Genomic DNA, 20,704 nt, shown 5'->3' with positions numbered 1-20,704 from the left:
TTTAATGCAGGTGAGAGTGTTCAATCCCGTGTCTTTGTCCAGGTCTGAATTACGCCGCTTGTCTGGAGGACACTAGCAGTGGAGGAGGGGGACGGAGCGAGCTTGTCATCTTCTCGTCTTCCACGCCGGGCAACTTCACGCGTGAACAGTGTAACAGCATGTGCTTCGCAGCGTCGCACCGCTATGGCGGCCTGGGGGCGAGGCAGGAGTGTCTCTGCAGTACCAACTCTGAGCCCAACTTCATCAGTGAATCTCAGTGTTCTGCTGCCTGTACCAACCCCAGTGTCATGAAGGTAAGAGTGACCTGAACAGTTTTCTTTCGGTAGTCGGTTGCTTAAGTTTATCGTACATGCAGTCTGTGCAGATTCCATAATGTACTGTATGTTGCACACTCACATGGCACACGTTTGTCTTTTAAGGCCCAATACAAGCCCAATACAAGCTATTCTAAAATCCTGCCTTGACACAATGTAGTCAGCGTTAACACTCACCATTGTGTAAAAAAAAAAAAAAAAAATTAATGATATACTGCTGTACAGTACCACATCATTATTTTTAACTTAAAAAATGAAAGTTGTCGCGGTAAAAGGTATTTTATTTTAATGACAGTTCTCTGCCTTTCTACTGTCTCTGATCTGGTTCTTCCTGTGGGTCCCAGGAATGTGGGTGGACTCTAGCCCACGACGTATTTGCAGTCGACTTCTCTATCTTACTTGAGGCCCTGCCGCTGCAAAGCGTTCACGAAAGCATCGGTTTCTCAGCCGCGTCCTCCGTCACGCCAGTCACGCTGTCCTGGGATTTTGGTGACCTTTCACCTCGTGTTAACACCTCAGCAACAGAAGTCACCATGGCAACGCATAAATATGGGCTTCCGGGAAAATATGTGGTCGGTTTGACAGCCTGGGCTGGACACAAGGAGGTGAGACTTTTTTTTGGAGGCATTTTCTTCTGCATACGATCAATCATACGGTACGCGTGTTCTGTGCGTTTGTTTAGGTGTCTGCACACGTAGAAGTGACAGTGGCATTTCCTCCTAAACTGGAGTTGCACTGCCCATCCCTTACTGTGGTCAATGGGAGCATGGAAATCACGCTTGTCAGCTGGGGAGCGCTTGGCCTCAATGTAGACTGGATGATCGCCAAAAATGATGTGCAGGTTGCAAAAGGTGAGGGAAAAACACTCCATCAAATCCATCAAGCTCAGTATGTTCAGTATGCACAGCACGATGTAACCACAGAAGAAGACCACAGTCCCCTCCCTAGGGGCGGGTACCGAAATTGGTACTTTTTTTTTTTTTAATGGACGGTTTCAGGTCGGTACTAGAGAGCACCGATTCACATGAAATCACCCAGTGTCATGTTTCAGATCCGAAGCGCATCTTTCTAAGTTGTGTCTCTGCAGGAGTGCAAAAGATTTCATGGCATACTCCCTAGCAAAATGTAGTGAGCATTACGTAACCTGTCATGTACGTTCAAATCATTAGTTTGATCTTTGTTATTCTCCTTGTACTTGTTGAAGCCCTCTTCCAACTCTCATTTTGTTTTTTTTGCGATGTTTCAGACCAAGCTGGGTTCAGAGTACCACGATCCATTCACAGTTCGGTTCAAATGTGAAGAACACCGATCCCTGCCCCCTACCCAATTAATATAAATGGTCTGTAAGGAATAAGACAGCCACAAGGTTTTCCAGAACGTTTATCCAACTCGCCCCCTTTAGTAGGAATATTGTTGTTCCTTTCCATACAGTTTCTTTCAACCCTCTCCCAAACAATGTAGTACCCACCCACATTTCTGGAGCGGTCATTGTTGACTGATATAAAGATGCATATGAGACAAGGGATCACAGTTTTTGTTTTTGTTTTTTTCGGGTGTACAGTGGATCAGAATCTGATATCTAATTTGAAACCAACCCATTTTCCATTTGAACAAAAGAATAGGAACATGTTAAAGCCCCGAATCTCGGTGCGGAGTTTCACATTTTGGGCAGACTCTTTGCCAGTACAACCATTTGGAATGGAGACTAAAGGAACCTCTAGCTGTGTATCTAGCTGTGAAGAAAAAAAAAAACAGCTGTAAGTTACATCAGTTATAACTACTCCAGCGGGCAGAAGTGAAGTTCATAACCATGAATAAAAGTACAGAGGCGACAGTAGTACTTTAGAGCACTCCTTAGCAAGAAGAATAAGAAGGTCAGACCAGAAACGGAGAAGAAAAGACACTTGAAAATTCAGGTTTTAAGACTAATCAGACAAAATGAACCTTTACCAGAGCCAAATGCTAAACCTTTGACAAGGAAAGGAGGCGCTCATGATCCCAAACGTACAAGCTCCTCCGTGCAACACAGTGGCGGTAATTTTATGGCTTGCACGGGTTCCTCTGGGATGAGCTCATTCATCTTCGTTGACGTTACAGTAACACAAGATAGCAATGACAGCAAGTCAACAGAAGCATGCAAAGAAAGACGATGACTCCAAAACACACTGTCTCAACATGGAAGAAGGAAGAAGTGGAAGGTTTTGGACCGGTTGGCTTAAAGTTGACAGAGTGTGTCATGATGGGGACTGAAAACAACAACATGAAAAAATATCCGAACAACTGAGAGGCTGTGGGGAAAGCTTGGGAACGTATCACAAATGGAACCCAAGCAAAAGTTGGGAAATGTCCGTGGTCACAAGCATGGAGCACGTGTCGCAAACAAAAGGATATGCAGGGAAATGTTGAGTCTTACTCACTTCTATATCTTGAGTCTATTTAAGTCTACCCGTTCTGATACTTTTGCTTGAATCAAATCCAGATGTACAGGCTACGAAATCTGGAAATGAAAGCAGAAATAATGTTCTCTTGCCTGATATTCATATTTTATGTCAAACCATGTTTTCTGTCTGCAGCAAACACGAATGAGAAATTATTGTCGCCATATTAATGGAGGGAGCGCATCATCTGCTGGTTCTTGCATAGAAAAAAAAAAGTTATATTTTGTCTTTTTTTTTTTCCCCCACTCCCCTTTTGCCAGCCTCTCCTCACTGTCCAAAGGATGGGGTCTACCATATTGAGTCCTCATGCTGTTTCCAGATTGTTCCAGCAGAGATGAGCTGGACTGATGCTCAACAGCAATGTTCAGATCGCGGCGGGAACCTGGCAATAGTCAGAGGTGACGCGCTGCGCAAACTGCTGGCTCATAAAGTCACACAGTGAGTGTTTGTGTCTCGATGAAGTGTTTTGTGCGTTAGCTCGGAGATCAACGTTCCCTCTCGTTTTCCATGTGTCTGAGCATTCACACGTTCACACAAACACCCTGAGCATTCCTTGGACAAGGGCTGTGCAGTATGGCCCAAGTGGAATATTTTGACATTTTTGATAACGATACGTTAACGATGTTACTGAGTTCCGTAAAAACTAAGCATTTTAAAAGAATAAATCAATCCACAAGGATGTGGAAAGTGTATTCTCTCTCTCTCTCTCTCTCTCTCTCTCTTACATTCTCTCTCTCTCTCTCTTACATTCTCTCTCTCTCTCTCTGCGAATTACATTCGCATTGCAATGCAACTGTGCTTAAATGATAATGCAGTAGTTTTATGCTCCAGCAGAAGAAATGTTTGTGTGCGTGCGTGTGTTGACTGCATCTTGTGTGTGTATGTGTGTGTGTGTGTGTTGTTTTGTATCAATTTGTCCATGCACTACCGTAGTAAGAATAAGCGGTTCAGAATGTGGATGGATGTGTTGTGTGGCTTGTGAAAAAAATAAAGACATGTTCATGACTTTTAATTATGAAAAGAAATAACTGTCAACACATATTTCAACCAGGCACCTGAAGTATCCAGAATATTTATAAAAGAAGTGTTGTGACCTCCCCTCTCTCATCAAGAATTTGTGCTCGCGCTCACACTCATTTACTAGTTTCATTTCAACGAATGCCGTTCTTTTATTAAAGATGTTCCTTGACAGGATGGTCAAAACGTTGAATCGCTAGTGCAGCTAATCATCAGGTTATTTATATGTCACAAAGAACCCGGTAGGTTCGATAACGTAGCCAAATGTACTTGTCTTGTATTTGGAATGTAGTTTATATGAGGCGATTCCTAATCAGGTGAGCGACACTGCGTTGCTCTTGTTACAGTTGAGACTAAGTTTGGCGTTTAGCTTTGAAGGTCGCGGACACCACATCTGTAAAAGCACAGCTGCATGGTAACTTTGACACCCTACAAGGAAGGGACATTAGGTGTGTGCGTGTGTGTGTGCGTGTGTGTGTGTGTGTGAGTGTGTGTGTGTGTAAATTGTTGTAGACTAAAATGGAAGAGAGTGGAAAAAGTTGCAGTAATGGAGTTTCTGTCCACCCAGCCTCCTTTTATGTCATTGACTCTTTTTTTTCTTTCCTTTCTATTTGTGTTTCTTGCCCCCGTCACCCTGTGTCGTGTTTTCATTGTTTGTATTGTAAACCTCGTGCACTTCAGACGTTGTCATTTTCACAGATGTGACAAGTGGACAAAATACCTGGAAAAAAAAAGTGAAAGAGATGCGGGAGGAAATGCCTTTCCCGAGACAATCAAAACGCTCAACTATTTGTATGCACAAACATTATTCGTGCGACTTTGACATTTAATTTTTGTGTCAAAGAGTGTTTTGTGTTCGGTTAAACGGTCAATATGGATTGAGAGAGTTCATTAGTGAAGCCAGAATTCAATCCAAGTAACAAGGGCATACTAAGACGTCCAACCCAATCAAAGTAAATTGTCAAGCACTGTCCTCAGCCCTTTCTGTATTTATTGGCACAATTTGGTGATTGCGATTCCTCTCGAATCTATCAGCCTCGTCTCTGTCTGGAAATCTTGTCAAGAGCTATTACAATTGACAGTCATTCATGGATGTTTTGAGTTATATATACTGTCTTTTATGATATATACCGGCATATTTTTTCATTGAGTTTGTCAACTTATTGACTTGAGTGACAGCAATGCTGAGAACTGAACATTTGATGCGCTCATCATGATGTAACCCGTCTTTAGCCTCACCAAGGAACGAGGGGTGTGGCTCGGATTGAGCGACGTCACTTCCCCGGGCAAGCTGCGCTGGGTCAACGGCTCCGAGGCCCAGAACGGAGAGGAAGGCCTGCCACCTCGTTCTCCGATCTCCCGCGGCAACTTTTGTGTGTCCCTTGATCAGCGTGCTCAGACCAGTTTGCACCCGTGCAACACCAAGCGGGCATTTGTCTGTCAGTATAGCCCTCAAGGTATGTTTTCATATGATTTTTGATCGCTTCTTCTTCCCCTTTGCCAGATTTCTCATTCATTTTTGTGGGGCTCGGGAAGGTTTGAGAAATCATTCATTTACCGAGTTCCCCACAAACTAGAAATCGACCCGATGCAAAATGAACTACAGATATAATTAGATTGAGATACCTGTTTAGTGTTTGTTAGGGCAACCTTAAAGCTCTGGGGACAAGCAAAGCTTTAAAGGCTGCTCGGGCAACTCTGAAACTGTAATTAGTTTCTTAATTGTCTTGCTTGATTTATCATCATATTGAATTCATTTATTTGTTGTTGTTGTTTTTCCCCTCTAATAGTACAAGTTCCAGATACAGGGATCCACATGATTGGGCTGCCAGTGTTTCCCTCCCATAATTCATTGCTTCCAGCACACGTTGCTTCCCTCTCGACTGCACAAACATCCAGCACCGGCATAGAGGCAAGGAGAAATATCATCTCGTTCTAACCCAGTTTTATCTCTGAAATCGGAGTCTTCATTCTGACAACGTTCTCCTTTGGTTGGTGTGTCTCTCCTTCAGTTCTTGCTGTTCCCGACACTGAGCTTTGTTTACCCGGGTCGTCTGTCCTCCCTTGAGTTTGTCGTACAGCAGCGTGGCTCACACATCCACATCCGATTCCAGATCTACCGACCTCACTGTTATCATCCCGGCCTGCACCTGCTCCTACCCGGTGAGTTTCACCTACAATTGACCCGTAAAAAGCTGCAGAACATTTCCCGCGGTGCATCAGCTGGCACTAAGAAACACACCTGCGCTCAGACAAGACCAAGCGCACGTTGGCCAAAGCTGTCTGAAGTTGTGATGGAGGCCAACGGGAAGTAACGCTTTGAATGAGCTGAACTTTCAAGCTTGAATGTCCCCTGTCCTTTTCCTCGTGCGTCTCGATGAAGGCACAGCTGTGCTGAAAGAAGATCAAAGATGTGATGCTACATGTAAATTATTATGCCCCTCCCACATAGCGAAAAGGTAACCGTAATATTAGAAACACAGTGTTCCCCACAATATCTTGGTTCATCGCCCATGCCCCGCTTTATTCGATATTTATGTATTTGTTTTTAACAGCTTTTTTGCTTACGGTAATACTCTCGCATGTGGGCCAAGAGGGATTTCAGTCAGTTCTTAACACCTGGAAAATAAACACAAAGACAATGAGCACATTCACGCACGAGCTTGCCAGAAATCATGCCGAGACACTTTCGCACAAATTCGTACACATCACGTACCACCCGACCAGGCGCCACCTCCTAAAGGTGCATGTATGTTCATTGTATCTTATACAGACACTGTAATAAGCACAGTTTACAGATTATGCTTACATTCAAATATGATGACGTTGGGTGTAAAATGGGTTGTAATAGTTTCATTATGTTGAGGTGTGTGGAGGGGTAAAACTTTTCTTTTTAATTATCTGTCGGATTTGATATATTTTGCTAATTTGCATCTTTTATGGGTATGTATTACAACCCTACAATATGACAATTCTAAGTTTATCCGTCCATCCTAGTCAGGGGACACCATGGACCGGTTGCCAGCCATTCACAGGGCACACAGAGACGAACAACCAAGCGCACTCACACTCACACCTAGGGACAATTTGGAGTATTCAATCAGCCTGCCATGCATGTTTTTGGAATGTGGGAGGAAACCGGAGTACCCGGGGAAAACCCACACAGGCCCGGGGAGAATATGCAAACTCCACACAGGGAGGCCGGAGCTGGAATCGAACCCGGTACCTCTGCACTGTGAGGTCAACGCGCTAAGCACTGCACCACCGGGCCGCCTCTAAGTTTATTGTTAAATTAATAATCTCTCTGACAGTGTCAATCAATCTTTACGATTGAGCTTATAATGTACCTCACTTAATGTGCCCTAACTCATAAAGAGTCCAGTGAGTGCTTGTTTTGTAACAACCTTGAGTGATCTAAACGAAATGATGTTCTGCTTTAGGTTGTCATGGTCCAATTTGCGCACCAGTGGCGATGTGCGTTCCAGATGCCTCCAGGGACGCCGACCCACCCTCTTGCCCTCGACTACAACAGTGGTGTCCATTCCAGCACCAATGCCTGGACCTCTCTAATCCTTGTCAACCATCTTCCTGTCCTAATTGCACCCAAGGTCACCACCTTCCACCTGGTGCTCTGAGGCCTCGATATACCCTACAGGATGAGGTGGCCTTCACACTGCCTGCAGGACCAGCTGCAAATGTTCTGGTGAGAGAGAGCGTTATTTCTTCAGAGTCAACATTTTCACTGATTGCGCTTGAATGCGAAATATTTCAAATGGAAATAGTTAATGACTTTCACATTTTCAACATTGTTTACGGCCAGATTGGATAAACAGCTAAGGAATTGCAGCTGTTTGCCATTCCACTGCAAAGAATCAAGTTGAGTTGAAATGAGCTTTTTTAAAAAATCATCATTGATTCTCTCGTGAAAGTACAAACGCACACACACGCCCACACAAACTTAGCTTTTAAATCGGAACCATTTGCATTTCAAAAGTCTCCAGATACTGCTGTAATTTAGACCAGCAATTCCCAATCAGGTTGCAATGACACTCCAGTGTGCCATGAGAGACCATCAAGGCTGTTCTGAGAAATTATCCAATTTCACTTCATTTGTTAGAAAATAATTTATGACTTATTGGCTCAATAAAGGTTGGAAAGCTGTAATTGGTTAAAATATGCCGATTATATGTTCAACCCTGATGTGTATCTTCTATCACCATTCACTCTCTTAAACTCCGCTTTGCTCAGGTACAAGAGCAGTTAGAAGACCTCTTGGTTTCCGCTGGTGATGTCATTGGCCTTCAACACAATGCTGGCCCAGCCTCCCTTCTTCAGTGCCAGTCCTCTCCAACATCACTGTGGCGACAGCCTGTTTTAGTCCTCAACCACTCCGAGTGGCTCTTGATGAACACCAGCAGAGACTCAGAAGACAGTTCAGCTGGCCACAGTGTTGGCCCACGGCCCCATCTTGACTTGGAATCACCGCTGGAGGCTGGCGAGGGAAACTGGCTGGAGGAATCGGTGTGCCCCATCAGAGTGCTCTATGTGGGACACAGTGAGATCTCGCTGCAGGGAGTACAGCTGTCTGCCGGCCTATCCCAGCCTGGAGAATACACGCTGCAGGTAAGACATAAAAGTATGCCAAATCTCAGCATGCGTTTGAGCCATATCAACCATGTTGGGGCCACACACCTCGAGTATCTGCTTGGACTTATAAAAGCGTGAGGTAAAACTAAAAATATTACACTGGTTTGAGTGCCCTTTTGTAATAAGCTGCGCAATAAGTGAGACAACTGCTGACTTAGATCACTTTGTTCCAGGTGACCTCTGCTGAACCCTCATATCGAACCTCAGCATCATGCGCATTGCACGTGGTTCCTCAGTTGGGCTTAACCATTTTACACCCACCTCTCTGGAATGGCAGCCTCTATCTGCAGTCCAACGACACTCGCGTGCTACTGCATGTCCAGTCCCGCTACACCACAAGGGCATCGCAACGAGGAACTAATCGCAGCGTTACCTTTCAGCCAAACTGTCCTTCAAATATTTTCGGCAGCCCCACACCGTGCCAGCCCAGGTCGCATTCAGGGAAAGAGGTCACGGAACCGAGCCAGTATGCGGTACTGGATCTGAGCTTAGTGTCAGAGGAGCAAGGGGGGCTAATTCAGGTGGAGCTGCAAGCCTTTAATAATATGACAGAATCCAGCTTGACTGTGATTGTTCACATGGAAGAGCCACTGAGAGGACTGGTGGTCCAGCCCTATCCTGCTCACAGGGTGCTGATGGAGTCAGTTGTAGTGAGTTTTTCACTTTACTTCTGCTTTTTAGTTTCTTTCTTTCATTTATTTATTCATTTTTTTGCCCGTTTGCTTTTTTTTTTTTACATGTTTCTGCTTATTCGTGTGTTAAGAGTTACACCGCGTCAGTGCTCGAAGGCTCCAATCCCACATTCAAATGGACTGTTGATGACAAGCCCTACTTTACGTATTACAACACGGTCCTCAATGTGATCTACCAGCACGCCGCAGTCTACAAGCTCACAGTGAGTTTCTTTGGCACGTTCAAGCATCAATGAAGCCTCAGACAACAAGACTATACAAATGAATTTGTGAATGCCGAAGCATGAATATGCAGGGGCGTGCAAAAGTCATTGTTGCTAATAATATACCTTGCACATGAGCACCTTATTAACTCAAAGAGAGCGAACAAACAGTGCATTCACAAAGGTACCACATTACAACACTAAATTCGTCATAAGTGAAAAAAGATCTCCCCTTTAATATTGATTTAATTAGTGCCATTTACTAATTCGAAGTCAAGAGTTGATGATTGAAATGGGAACAAGTGAGTCAATATTTGTGTCATATTCACAGCATAAGAATTTCCTGAGTCCTTGATGACTGTAGCACATATCCATTTATTTTGTCTGTTGTCTCTTTACGTGTATTGAGGCATCATCACTCCACTGAAACTACTTTATACGAATGCACAGGTGTCAAACGACATTTTAAGAATTACACGTTAGTGTGACTACATCATCAAATGACGCATACAAATATTTAATTAGATTACCGGTAGTTTGCCTTGAGCTTATGTCCAATATGTCCAATATCCCCCATGCGTTTCAATTGGTATGTTACTAGTTTCCCAAATATGCATGATGCAGGTCACCTTTGCATTATTTTCTGAATTGATGTACAAATGAGCTTTCACCTGTACTTCCTTGGGTGTATAGTTTGGTAGACTTTTTTGCACGTGCCGTTAATTGCTGCATTTTGATTGATGAAAGTCAACTTGCAATGACAATAAAGATTACATCAATCACACTGGCAGATACTTCCAATATTCAGATCTGATTTTTCACTTGGGCTCTGAGAATATCCGATTCCGTTTTCTGTTTACGGAGTTACGATGCATATTCAAACTGGACCACTTGCATCTCTTCCAGGTGACTGCTATGAACCATATCAGCAGCCTCACGGAGCATTTCAATGTCACTGTGGACCACCTGCAGCCCATGACCAACCTCACCGTGAGGGGTGTTCCAGATGTGGTCCCTCAAGGCTCCACTCAGATACTCACCGCTTCTGTGCTCGTGGACATATCTGTGTTGGCTACTTTTCGGTATGAATAGGGAGAAAATGCATAAATGTGTGTGGGTGTGTGTGTGTGTGCGCGCGAGTGCGTGTGTGTATATACACACACACATTTATTTTCTTAATTTTTTTTCCCTCACTGCTCATTTTCCACTACTCGTCTTCCTCCTTACTCTTTTTTCCTGCCGTTTCTCCCAACTTTAGATTTATAACCATGTGGTTAGAGTAGATTGCTGCTGACTCAAATTTTCCCTTCGACTCTGCTGTTTTCCCTCCACAGTTTCTCTGGTTTCATCCACTTTTTCCACATTGACTTCCCTCCCGCTTCACATAACCACCGTCCTCAATGTGGGCTCGTCTTTGTCTTTGCCTCCCACCATTCTCACCAGTCTTGGTCCAATGAGACTTATTGAATTTCCACTCCTCCAACTCTCCATTGCCTCGTCAGAGACAATTTCCAATTTCCAGTCACCATTTGACACTGTGTGCGTGTTTGTGTGTGTGTGTGTGTGTTAATGTATGGTCATCATGACACACATTCATCAGTTACCTGCTTAATTTTCAACTTGTTTCACTTTTCCCCTGTCTCAGATGGTCTTTTAGTGATGGGGGATATAAGGAATTTGAATTCAAGCCTCCCTACGCACCATCCCTTTCTCCCCCAGGCTCCCCCAATCAGGTCCTCCTAACCAACAACGTTACATACACCTACTTCCAACCAGGTATCCCTTTGTCCATCTTTCGGACAGAAGTCGTACTGCGCGAAGCCTTTGACTGATATTCAAATGCATATTTTATCCATTCTTTTTATTTTGTCTCTCCAGGAATATACACGGCACTGATCTCAGTGTCCAATCGTTATGAGAACAAAAGTCAGAGCATAAACATGAGCGTCTACAGCATCCTCACTCGGGTCGATATACAAACAGAGCCGCGACTTCTCCTCGCTAGCAAATCAGCAGATTTTGAAGCTCACCCATTGCCCTCACCCTACGGCATTCACTACGAGTGGAACTTTGGGGATGATACTGCTCAGTCTCAAGGTCGGCGAGTGGCACACACATACACACGCAGCGGTGCCTTTAATGCGTGCGTGTCCGTAAATAACACCATCAGCTTCACCAGGGCCTGTGCTGAGGTGTTCGTATTTGAAGAGATAGAGGAGTTAACAGCCGAAAGCTCCTCTCCCTCAGAACTTCACAGTCCTACTGTAGTGAAAGCACGCCTTGCGGCAGGTAATAATATCACGTGGACATTCTCTATGGGTGATGGCAGCAGTTACACTACATCTGAACCCCACGTGTCACACAGCTATGCTCAAGATGGCAACTACACAGTGAATGTGACTGCTGCAAATGCTGTGAGCTCTGGCTGGACACTGCTTACAGTGCAGGTCTATGTGTTCCGAGTTATCGAGATAGAGCCTTCCGGGTGTGTCCAAGAAAGGACCCCGATCAACTTTGATACGTGGGTGTCTGGCAATGTCTCAGCTAGCCTCTACGAATGGAGCTTTGGAGATGGAAGCCCTAACGAGACACACCTCGGGAACCCCAGAGTCTCACACACCTACAAGGCAAGCGGGAACTACCACCTTACCCTTAATCTTTCGAGTGGAATCAACAAGGCTTCCAAAGCACACTTCTTCAAATGGGTGTGCGTAGAGCCAGCCTTAACCAGCATCAACCTAACCCTGGAGAAAACACACTATGCTGTCGGAGAAGAGATTCGGTTGCAGGTCAGAGCCGAGCCAGAGTATACCTACAGATATCAGTGGAACTTTGGTACAGTTGAACGACCTCTGCTGACTCATGGCTCCGGCAATGTCCGAACAACCTATAAAAATCCAGGTCGTTACATCGTGACGGTGACTGTCTCCAATAACATCTCCGCAAGAAATTCTAGTGTTCTGGTTGAGGTTCAGATGACTATAGGGCCCATTCTGATTCTACATAATGGGACGAAGCACAATAACCTCAAACTTAGGGAACCATATTTTTTCACAACCCCTGTCTCATCGCCTGACGTCACTCACACGTGGAACTTTGGAGACGGGAAACTCTTTGAGGGGCACAGTGTCCCCTACACCTACAACCTCTCTGGAAACTACAACATCACGTTGACAGCCACCAACTTGGTCAGCAGGAATCACAGTATTCTACCTGTTGTTGTGCTCTCGCCAATTCGTGGGTTAACTGTCAATGCTAGCCTAATCAATGTTCCTCTGAATGCCTCAGTCCACTTTGAGGCTCACCTTGTGGAGGGAGATGATGTCCGGTTTTCCTGGATCTTGTGCGACCGCTGCACCTCTATTCCAGGGACCCACACCATGTTCTACACCTTCCGCTCCGTTGGCACTTTCAACATCATCGTGACGGCAGAAAATGACATAGGGACGGCCCAAGCTAGTATCTTCCTGTTTGTCCAACGTGAATTAGAGGGGCTCCATATTTTAGCCGAGGAGGAGATGGGAGTAGGTGGAGACACAGGAGCGGATGATTGCTGCTTTGCGACAAACCGTGTTCTCCACCTTCATGCAGGCTTAAAAGAAGGAACCAACATGACTTTTACTTGGAACGTCGTCAGTAAGCTAGATCCCGCGAGCTCAAGATTCAACATCAGTGGCAAGAGTGTGGAGGTCAATTTCTCCACTCCGGGGCCGTGTGTTATCTTTCTTCGAGCAGCTAACCTGCTGGGCCAGCTGTCCGTCAACAGAACAGTCCACTTCTTGGAGCCAGTCGGAGGAGTGTATCTGCAGATCAGCAACAACCCCGTTGCTGTCAATGCTTATACTAATCTGTCCGTTTCCACTTTGGAGGGTTCCAACCTGCAATATCGCTGGTTTGTGAATGGAAATACGCTGCAGTGGAAAGAGCCCTGGAATACTCACACGTTTCCGAGTCCTGGGCTATATCTAGTGACCGTGGAGGTCTTCAATGAAGTTAGCTCCGAGCTGGTGTCTGAGAGAATCGATGTCCAGGAGGTCATCTCTGGGCTTGGCTTCACAGCAGTCGACGTGACTGAGCAGAGTTACACAGCAACAGGGGTCCCGGTCCTACTCTACGGGGAAGTAGCAAGAGGGACCAATGTGACATGGACATGGATGCTTGATGGAACGACAGAAACGGGACAGAACACATCAGTGGTGTTCCAGGAGCCAAAAACAGCCATTGTTACCCTGAATGCCACCAACGATATCAGTGAGCAAATGGTTTCAAAGGAGTTCTTTGTTCAGGACAAGATTCAGGGGTTGGAGTTGCGGGCAAGTAAAAAGATCGCAGTGGTCGGGGAGAGGGTGGAGTTTACCATTTCGATGGCAGCAGGCACAGGTGTTGATCTGATCCTGAGCATCAGCGGAGATGCCACCGTTACTCCGCAACTCAACCAAACCTATGTGCACGTATTCACCAGGGTAGACACCTACATGGTCAACCTCACTGCTCACAATCAGGTAAGAGCAACTCAAATCAAAAACAAAATAGCACCATTGCAAAAAATCTTTCGTTATTCTCTTTTTCTGATCCAGTTCAAGGTCTAGAGATTGTGACAGACTTTATAGTAGCACATTTTCAAGATTGCCATATATAAGAAGAGTCCCTTATCATACTGTTTTACTTACCCAGGTAAGTTTCAAGAGGCGACACCTCCAAGTTGAGGTGATGGAGCCAGTACGTGGATTATCCATCCAAGGAAGCTGCGCGGCAATCCCTGTTGGAGTGAAGAGATTATTTTCGGCCAGCATCACGACGGGTAAACCTGTTAGTTTTCTCTGGACCTTTGATCTGCACCACCTCCATAAGACATCACATATTGGCAAAGAGGTAAATAAAAGTGCTTCATCTACATTTTCATGATGATAATCCTGCCATCACAACAAACTGTGATGTTTCTCACTGTCTCATCCCACAAACCAGTTCGCCTACGTACCGGAAGAAGCAGGTTTATTGACCATTTACCTGAAGGCCTTCAATGCATTGCATGCCCAGAACATCACCAAACACATCCTTGTGCAGAACCTTCTGATGGCCGCAGTCCTAAATGCAACACCTCAGGACACTTTGGTCAATAAAACGGTCACTCTGGTGGCTTCTGTCACGCCCAGATCTAATCCTCTGGAGTGCTTCTGGGACTTTAATGACGGCTCTTCCCCAGTTCACACCAACACCACAACTGTGGGCCATGACTACAAGAACCCAGGAAACTACGTGGTCCAAGTATGTCTATTAAAATGGATAGGGCAATGATTATATGCGTAGCTTTTTTTTTTTTTAGAATGTTTCAGATCTGCTTGGTATTTGTACTCACCAGGTTTTTTTTTCTCTGCCAGGTGAACTGTAGTAATCTGGTGAGCTGGGTTTTGGCCCAGGTTGAAGTAAACATCAGTGTACTGGAATGTGAGGAACCAGAGGTACAAGTCATTCAAGCTCCCCGCCTTGCCATCTGGAGATCTCAGCCCACTTTTGTTGAGGCCACTGTGGACCTGAAAGGCTGTATTATATATGGAGCACAGTACTTGTGGCAAGTCGTCACAACACCGTCCTGTGATAATAGTGACCACCTTCTTTCCTCCGGGGTCTTTACTGAACCCTTTCAGCCATCCCTTGAGAGAGAAATCCCCCTCCCAGTGGAAGTGGATGTGCGACGGCTGCAACTGTCGTTGCCCAAGATGGCGCTGGCTCCGGGCAACTACACTTTGGTGTTTTCTCTGTCATATGAAGGCGTGCCACTGAGGAAAGCAGCGTGTCTGCAACTTAGCGTTATGGCTGCCAGGTCAGTGAAAACATGTTTTAGGCCACTTCTTGTTTCAGTGATCGTTGCTCATATGTGGGGTGTATAAAAATAGTATTAGTAAATCATTTATAATCGCAATTCATACAAACCTCTTTAAGTTAAAAAATTACCTCAAAAATTGCTGAAAGGATTTAAAATTTCGATCGATACTGTATCTCAGAAATTAAAGTAGGCCATAGTTCCAAGATTTAAAAAAAAAGGTTTTAAAAACCCACTGAAGCACTTTCAACGTCTTGAAAACAGACGGGATTTGTTTTACTTCCACATACATTTCAGAACTGTGGAAACCTTCACCTGTCCTTGACTAAAATGGTTAAAACAGAAACTAAGAAAAACAGTCCCTTGCGTGTGCCGCCCTTCTCGGGGGCGAGAGACTGGGAGAGAAAGAGCGAGAGGCCAGTTGCGCTACGTATGAAAGTTTTGTGTCGGTATGTGTTCCGCACTGATAAGTAATGAGCGATACACAGAGAAAACCAAAACTACAGATTACCCATCGATGACCTCTTGAACACTGACCATTTTGGACTGAATTTACATGCATTGTACAAGTGACACCATTTTCTTTAATTTATTTATTGATTGATTTTGCTCGCCAGATAATTAGAATATTTGTCGTAAAGAGGAAACAAGGGTGTACACGGATGGGAATCCGGCCCCTTTCAAATGTGTCTGAAAATCTGATATCGTATATATGTTGGATACCTGCCACTGTTGAATGAAATGCACAGATTGGAGATACCCCACCAACTAACCCGGATGTAACATTTAATATTTCTTTTTTCTAAAAATAATCCTTTGACATCCAAATGTATGTACTTCTCAGTCAGTAATATTACCTTCTGCCTTTTCCTCTGATATTCAGTAACATCTGATAGCCAAACTGTAATCTGAGGAAAAGATGAAGAAAGCATGCCATTTTATGTCATCTCCCCCCACTGTTCTCTCACAGGCTAATGCCCATCATAGAGGGTGGCACCTACAGGGTGTGGTCGAGGACCCAGGACCTCCAGCTCAGTGCAGAGCAGTCTTACGATCCCAATATGGACCCAGAAAGCCAGTCACTACTCCACTACCATTGGGATTGCCTAAGCACATCAAAGGTGAGATTAGGCATGCAGGGCATACTTGTAACTTTGTTCAATTATTGTGATAAAATGCCATAGTTATTGTGGTCATCGGCATGTCCACCCTCAAATGTTGTCATAAAACAGCATTCGTATTGTCTGTTTATCAGAGTTGGAGATGGCATGCGGACTGAATTTCATTCATGCCCAATAAATAAACTGGGAACCGTTTTATCTTGAGCCTTCAGTTTAATAAAGTAGCTCAACTGTGATCGCCTCATTTATATTCATATGTCCCCAATGTTCCTTGGAGAAATGAAACGGGGCTTCATCAAATCAACACCCATATTCATATCTAAATATTCTTTTGAGAAAATTAGAAAATTGTCTATTGCTCGCTTAAGTCATAATATTGATCCTAGTAATTATTTTTCTAAAGTAAGATTAACATGGTAATTCTTTTTTTTTTTGCCTTTTTAAAACTAAAACTCTTCTTGTATATTTGACTTTAATCTCATGGTTAGGGAGTTCCATAAAAAATATCCCCAGGACAGTTTATAACAGTAAATGTATAAGATGTTCTGCCATTTACAGCTCTGGAAAAGTTCTGAAAATTAAGAATATTTAGTTCTGAGCATTGAAGGAAGTGAAGAGGGATTTACAATTCCGAATACATTTCAGTCTTTTGTGTTTTTGTGTAGCGAGTGTGAATTCATTTTGTGTTTTTGCACTCTCAACACTTCTTCATCCAGCCTGCAATATAAGACCCAGGAGAATGGGTGTTTCCAGAATGTGCGTGCGTGCGTGCGTGTGTGTGTGTTGCATTCCAAATTATGCAGGCATTTCAAGGGGTATTCAACCGAGTCTTTTTCATGCTGATACAGTAGCCATCATTGACTGTATACATCTGTTCTTCTAGTTAATACATACAAACATTTTAGGTATGTAGTTGTCAGAGTTTTCTGGAAACTGAACTCCTCTTCCACCCTATTCTCTTCCTGCAAGGGTCCAGAGCACTGCTCCAGCCTGAACTTTGGCTTGGGCTCCAGCGGTCCCGTCCTTGGAATTTCTGGCTCTGAGTTAGAGGCAGACGTTGAATACACTTTCAAACTGTCTATCAGCAAAGATGGAATGTCACCGGCGTCTACTACACAAACTGTGAGTGTGCACCATGTATACGTGTGTCCTTCCTGTGGTCCTTTCTAAAAAGCACGCACAATTGAGGCACGTGCACGTTAAAATGCACCTTAGCAATAAGAATACAGCCTGGCCTGCAGTAGCCCATTCTTTAGGAACGACTTAAAGTAACTCAGGTAGACTTTGACCATCATGAGGATTATGGTTAGAGCCTATATTCCTGTGTGTTGATGATAGTCTATCGTCAAAAAAATCCTACTAATCCTGTTTATGATTTTCAAGCCATAATGTGTAGCATATTTGAAGATTCTTTAATTTCACTTATTCAAAAGCGGGCTTTGAGGGAAACGGCGGACCAGAGTGATTATTGTGATGTGATTTATTGGATGGTTTTGTTCCAGTACAGCTCACAAACGTGTTTATCTATGTGCGTGCGTGCATGTGTATGTGCGACAACAGGTGCTCGTCCAGAGTGGTCACATTCCCATGGTATATCTGGAGTGTGTGTCCTGTCGGGCACAGTCCATCTACGAAGTCAGCCAGAACTCCTATGTCTACCTCCGAGGAACCTGCACTAACTGCCAGGGCTTTCACCGCGGGGTAAAAACACACAAGCCACATTGGAACACAGAGACTATCACAGACCAGCGATTCAGTGAGATGAGGTCACCACTACACATAGACAATAGTGAGGTCGTTATTTCCAGCGTCTTCCTCCTCCTCCGATATTTCGACTTTTCTGTTGCAGGTATTAGCGAGTGGGTGTGAGACTGAGGTCATTGTATAAGTAGAGCGCGGGACTGAGTTACATACTTTACTAAAAATGGAAAACAATCAGAACAGACAAAATACGATCCGAGTCACTTGGTGCTCGAGTGGATTTAGCAGCTGGATGTGTTTATGTGGCTTAGCTGAACTTCCAAACTCATTGTCTCTCGCGTGCATTTAATCAAAGTTGCAACAATGGAAATGCAGTTGAATCCAGTGTGACGTTCAAATGTGAAGCCCACAAAAGTACCGTAAATGTTCTCTCTTTATCAGCGATGGACCGCCACGACGCTGCAGAACGAGACTCTGATCCTGGACTCCTTCTCGACCACCACCGGAAATGACTGTATGAACCTGGTGCTGCGTCAGGGTGTCCTTCGCCACGGAGACTCGTACATTTTCACCCTGCACGTAACCGATGACACACTGGACGGTGAGGGCGCCGCCTCCATCACGTTACACCACAACATGCCTCCGGCTGGCGGGGAGTGTCACCTGAGAGCCGGAGGGGAGGCGGGAGGGGACATTGGAGAGGCAGACGGTGGCGGTTGGACCATTCGAACGCTGCTGGACAGAGTCCACTTCAACTGCTCAGGTACATGCTTTACACAACTCCATCACGTCACTCTCGGTTTTTAGTTGACTAACCTTGTGGGACAGTTACGATAGGGCCCTGTTGTGTTCTCGCATGAGTGTGCCCCACAGCACAAACTTAAAGCAAGGCCATGGTCCAAGGAAGGCAGCCTGGTTGAATTTGATTCGGAGAAACTTGGGAAGCCTCTTCAGCACATGCTGACTTGTTTGTTTTGTTTATTTTGTTAATAATCTGTAATTGTTGATATCATGCAACCTGTCAACCATTCCAAATCCCTTCCTACCTCCAGGTTACAGTGATCGGGGAGTCTCTGAGACACCTTTGCTCTACAGTTTGTTGGTGACTCGCTGCAAGGAAGACGACTGTGAGGAGTTCTGCGTGTATAAAGGCAGCAGTCCAGAGCATTCGGCTTTCCTTCCTCCGGGCTTCGGCTCGGCTCGACACCGCGTAGCTGTGTCGATCACAGTGGAGGATCTTCAGGGAGCGTCAATCACAGCCCTCAACAAGTAATGAAGTGATTGTTTATTTTAAAAATGAAATCATGATGCGTATAGCTAAGTTACAATTAATACATGCAGTACATTTTGTGCATAAACTTCAGAGTGCTTAGAAATGCACTGAATTCAGCGCAGCACCTTGCAATCAACACCAGGTTGACAAATAGTGAAGATTTCATCAAAAAGAGGCTCCTCGATGTTCAGTGTCAATTCCAGTTGTCCTTTTCGATCAAGCGAAACATAAAACTAAACTGTGTACACCGTGTGCGTTCAAAACGGCCAAACTGCCTGAAGAAACGCCCACCTATGCTAATGCTATTTAGCATATATGTTGCAGCACTTTAACCTTTTAACACAGTCATATATTCTTGGCATTGAAAATAATGACACTCCATTGTCCCTTTTCATCTCCCAAGGTGTCATTGAACTTTTTCAAATCTATCATTGTTGCGTTCACACCAATTAGCTTGATAAATTTGACCAGGCATTTCTCTTTTTAGTTTGCGTCGTGCATTGAGGAAAAAGTACACTTCAAGCTGTGCATGTACAATGAAAGTCTGAAATGGTGCTTAATGCCATCAGAACAAACGTTTTTTTGCTGCATTCAATTCACCGACTTGTGGTCAGTGGCTCGGTCAGATAATGCGACCTCCACTTAAACTAGCATAGCATTAGGGTAAGTCCGACGCTTGTTTCTCTTCAACCGGCACGTCCCAACGTGGGTTTAATGAACGACACCTGAAGTTTGTTACTTTTGTCTCATCTCCAAATTTGATGGCAATTTTGATGGCTTTGTTGCCTTATTTGCAAACCTGTTGCCACATCATGTGCAAAGGGGGCTTGGTGCGTGAGAATCACTTGTAGTGGTTAACCCGCACCTTACGTAGGTCTGCTGACCCGGGGCCTTATTTACTAAGAGATCCCAAATAGCAGATACGAAATTGCATGTTCACTTACTCAAACAGAATGTGTGTCCAGTTGGCAACAAGTGTTTGAGACTGATGGTTTAAAAAGAGGGAGTTTCACCTTCGGTGGCTCTCGTGGTTTTCACCATGCAAAATTTGGGAGCGAAAAATGAAGTTTCAAGTGGTAGAATTGGAAGTGTTTGTGGAAACCAGGCAAATTGCTATAGAAAAGAATACACAGTCATATCTCGGTTTTCGACCATAATCCGTTCCAGAAGGCTGTTCGAAAACCGATGAGTTTGAAAACCGAAACCACACTCTTTAAAAATAAAATCCTTATTGAACACGTCTGCTCACAATGCAACGCTACACAAGGGAGCCTCACTTCCTCGTCTACCCGAGGAAGCGTCACTTCCTCGTGTAAGGAAGGCGAGAGCAGTCAAGTGGCGCATTCAAGTGCGCTCAGTTTGGTCGAGATCCGATTTTTGGTCGGAATCCGAGGCATAAAAAAAATCTCGAAATTTTTTGTCGAAAACCGATTTGGTCGAGAACAGAGACGTTTGAAAACCCAGGTTTGACTGTATT

The 20,704-nt window shown here is 44.5% G+C and overlaps 1 protein-coding gene across 1 annotated transcript in view; it reads left to right on the top strand.

The window, feature by feature from the left end:
* Nucleotides 1-20,704, top strand: part of pkd1a (polycystic kidney disease 1a) — a 61,861-nt gene that overhangs the window by 19,978 nt on the left and 21,179 nt on the right. Inside the window, exons 6-27 of the mRNA XM_052084806.1 lie at nucleotides 43-293; nucleotides 659-919; nucleotides 997-1,165; nucleotides 3,013-3,190; nucleotides 5,003-5,226; nucleotides 5,560-5,681; nucleotides 5,782-5,932; nucleotides 7,210-7,472; nucleotides 8,018-8,392; nucleotides 8,590-9,066; nucleotides 9,180-9,311; nucleotides 10,218-10,393; nucleotides 10,957-11,087; nucleotides 11,190-13,813; nucleotides 13,986-14,183; nucleotides 14,277-14,576; nucleotides 14,690-15,132; nucleotides 16,103-16,253; nucleotides 17,223-17,375; nucleotides 17,814-17,954; nucleotides 18,396-18,717; nucleotides 19,007-19,223. Of these exons, the coding sequence (XP_051940766.1) occupies nucleotides 43-293; nucleotides 659-919; nucleotides 997-1,165; nucleotides 3,013-3,190; nucleotides 5,003-5,226; nucleotides 5,560-5,681; nucleotides 5,782-5,932; nucleotides 7,210-7,472; nucleotides 8,018-8,392; nucleotides 8,590-9,066; nucleotides 9,180-9,311; nucleotides 10,218-10,393; nucleotides 10,957-11,087; nucleotides 11,190-13,813; nucleotides 13,986-14,183; nucleotides 14,277-14,576; nucleotides 14,690-15,132; nucleotides 16,103-16,253; nucleotides 17,223-17,375; nucleotides 17,814-17,954; nucleotides 18,396-18,717; nucleotides 19,007-19,223 (7,459 nt within the window). The remainder of the gene's footprint in view (nucleotides 1-42; nucleotides 294-658; nucleotides 920-996; nucleotides 1,166-3,012; nucleotides 3,191-5,002; nucleotides 5,227-5,559; nucleotides 5,682-5,781; nucleotides 5,933-7,209; nucleotides 7,473-8,017; nucleotides 8,393-8,589; nucleotides 9,067-9,179; nucleotides 9,312-10,217; nucleotides 10,394-10,956; nucleotides 11,088-11,189; nucleotides 13,814-13,985; nucleotides 14,184-14,276; nucleotides 14,577-14,689; nucleotides 15,133-16,102; nucleotides 16,254-17,222; nucleotides 17,376-17,813; nucleotides 17,955-18,395; nucleotides 18,718-19,006; nucleotides 19,224-20,704) is intronic.

Source organism: Hippocampus zosterae, chromosome 13, assembly GCF_025434085.1.
Source record: "Hippocampus zosterae strain Florida chromosome 13, ASM2543408v3, whole genome shotgun sequence".
Taxonomy (NCBI): Eukaryota; Metazoa; Chordata; class Actinopteri; order Syngnathiformes; family Syngnathidae; genus Hippocampus; species Hippocampus zosterae.
This window is presented reverse-complemented; position numbering and strand designations above follow the sequence as displayed.